At 43.8% G+C, this 2793-nt stretch overlaps 1 protein-coding gene across 1 annotated transcript; it reads right to left on the bottom strand.

Moving 5' to 3' along the window:
* Positions 1 to 506: 506 nt before the first annotated feature.
* LOC105202146 lies at positions 507 to 1031 on the bottom strand. Its single transcript, XM_011170535.1, has one exon. The coding sequence runs from the start codon at positions 1029 to 1031 to the stop codon at positions 507 to 509; it is 525 nt and encodes a 174-aa protein (XP_011168837.1).
* Positions 1032 to 2793: the final 1762 nt, after the last annotated feature.

The raw sequence follows: 2793 nt of genomic DNA on the forward strand, positions 1-2793 counted from the left end.
CTCTGGCGTAATTTAACATGTTTTTAAACTTACGAACTAAACATATGTTTACGCTTCCTTATCATTATCTATACAATCTTCTGTGGGGAGTACACACAACTTGGCAGCTAAACGCTTATACTCGCCAGTAGCAGTCTTGATCATCGCTGTTCTGATCACTCCGTCTGATCCTGGAAATATTGCTTGTATTCTCCCGAGAGCTTATTTCAACGGCGGCAGGCGATCTTCTCGACATAATACTAGTTGACCGATCTTTATTTGAGGGCCTGTGTTTGTTAGCCATTTGTTTCTCTGCTGCAGATTGAGTAAGTATTCCGACGACCATCTTTTCCAAAAGTGTTGCCGTACTCTTTCTACCATTTGCCATCTTGACAATCTGTTAACTTTTATTTCCATTATGTTGGCCTCAGGATACGAAGTTAAAGTGTCACCTACAAGAAAGTGACCAGGAGATAAATAGTTCAAATCATTAGGGTTGGCAGATAATGCCGTTAAAGGACATGAATTTAAAATAGCCTTTGTGATACGAGTGTAGAGGCTTCCTCAAACGTCATTGCTGCCTCTGCAGCTGTTTTGTAAAAATGAGTCTTGAAGGCTTTCACCGCAGACTCCCATAAGCCTCCAAAATGAGACGCTCGTGCCGGAATGAAATGCCATTTGATCTTCTCCAGAGTTGCGTAATTCTGGATTCTATTCTTTGCTTGTTCCGAACGGAAAAATTCGAGGCACTTCTCCAGCTCGCGATTAGCTCCAATAAAATTAGTGTCATTGTCTGAGTATACATCAGTCGGCCTTCCTCTCCGACTGATAAACCGTTTAAAGGCATTAAGAAAAGCGTCCGTTGTCAAATCTGAAACGATTTCAAGATGGACAGCCTTGACTGCCATACATATGAATAATGCCACGTAGGCCTTCACACGCTTGGCCCCTCTCCCCCTGCGTTCGCGTACGTAGAGGGGACCGCAGAAATCCACGTCCGTGTTGGTAAACGGTTTTGACGGAGTGACTCTACTAATTGGCAAGCTCCCCATTATCTGCTCTGAGCTACTTAGGTCTTGACCTAAAGCACTTGATGCATTTGCGAGTTATTTTGCTAACCGCGCCGCGCGCCTTGAGAGGCCAGTAGAGTTGTCGCACTGCCGCTAGTGTCGCGTCTGCTCCCGCGTGCAGATGTTTTACATGTTCATGTAATACTATGAGATCGGTAAGTTTTGAGTGATAGGGCAATACTATCTGTAGTATTGCCCTATGTAGTAGGATGCCTACTTTCATACGGTAACCCCGCATGCTGCAACCAACCCCCTACGTGTAATTATCTAAAAATGGACTAAGATGTTTTAAACTACTATTATTTGGTATAGCTCGTTTCTCGCACAAGGCCCGCATTTCTGCTTCGAACGTATTCAATTGCTTCGTTTTAATCAAGCATCTTTTCGCATTTTCCAACTTTTTTACTCTCAGTGGCCGCGAAACTCCTATGCCGTCCCTTTTCTTACAAAGTCACGCAAATTTGATGCACGTGGCTGTGACTCGAATGAGTTTTTGATAAGTAGAAAATCGATTTACGATGCTGTCCTTTGGCTGCTTGGCGATTGTTAACATCACTTGCTCGTTTTGTTGCTCGAGCTCACCGTCCTCAATGTCTTTTTATTCCAATTGGTGGTCTATTTCAATTTACTCCTTTACGCCACGCAGATCCGTGCCACCATAATCGGGAGCTGCATAAATCCTTTGGATCGGCTCCTCGTGACACCAAATCCACTGGATTTTTCTGTGCCCACATGGTTCCAATCTTCGACAGACGTAAACTCCTGGATTTCTCCTACCCTGTGAGTTACGAATACTGGAAGCTTCTTATTTGTTGCTTTGATCCAATGCAATACTATTGATGAATCTGTAGTACACTTTCTCTATCTTGACGTCCCATGAGGCTCTAACTTTATTTATTAGTTGCACCAACAGTTGAGCTCCACATAGCTTCAACCTCGGAATGGATATCGTTTTGAGTGGAGCAACTCTAGATTTTGCGCATAACAAGTTAACTTGAACCAGATTGTTGCAATCGAGGCTTCGCACATAAATACATGCGCCGTAAGCTTTTTCACTAGCGTCACAAAATCCGTGAAGCTAGATAGGTGCTTTTGAGTCTTCCATGACTGGCCGTTGCACGCAGAATTCATTTAATTGCTGTATCTGTGACATAGTTTAACCATTTGGTGAATATAGCAGCAGGCAGCGATTCATCCCAACTTAATTGCAGTTTCTACAGCTCTTGTATTAATAGCTTTGCTGTCAATATTACCGGCGCCAGTAACCCGAGCGGGTCGAAAATTTGGGCTATACCGGACAACATTTGCCGCTTTGTACACGATGCAGGACATGTTATTTTAATGAAGTATTGGAATACGTCCCTTGAGTGATTCTATTTGACGCCTAACGTTTTGGTTGTACCGTCTTTATCCAGCTCTAGAATCGTGTTGCTAGCTGTATGCCCTTGAATGTTTTCTAACAACTCCGGATGGTTCGAAGCCCATTTCCTGAGTTGGAATCCTCCTTTTTGAAGTAACGCTGTGACCTGGTCGCGAACTGCCAAGGCCTCTTCTAACGAGTCTGCGCTCGACATGAGATCATCCATGTAAAAGTCTCTTTGCGCGACTGCTGCACCCTTTGGGAATTGAGCCTCCTTCAAATTGGCTAGTTGATGAATCACTCTAGTCGCCAGAAAGGATGCTGGCGCTGTTCCATAGGTTAAGGTTAATAGCTCATAAGTCTTGAGCTCTTCATTTGGATTGT

This window comes from Solenopsis invicta, chromosome 12 (assembly GCF_016802725.1).
Source record: "Solenopsis invicta isolate M01_SB chromosome 12, UNIL_Sinv_3.0, whole genome shotgun sequence".
NCBI lineage: Eukaryota > Metazoa > Arthropoda > Insecta > Hymenoptera > Formicidae > Solenopsis > Solenopsis invicta.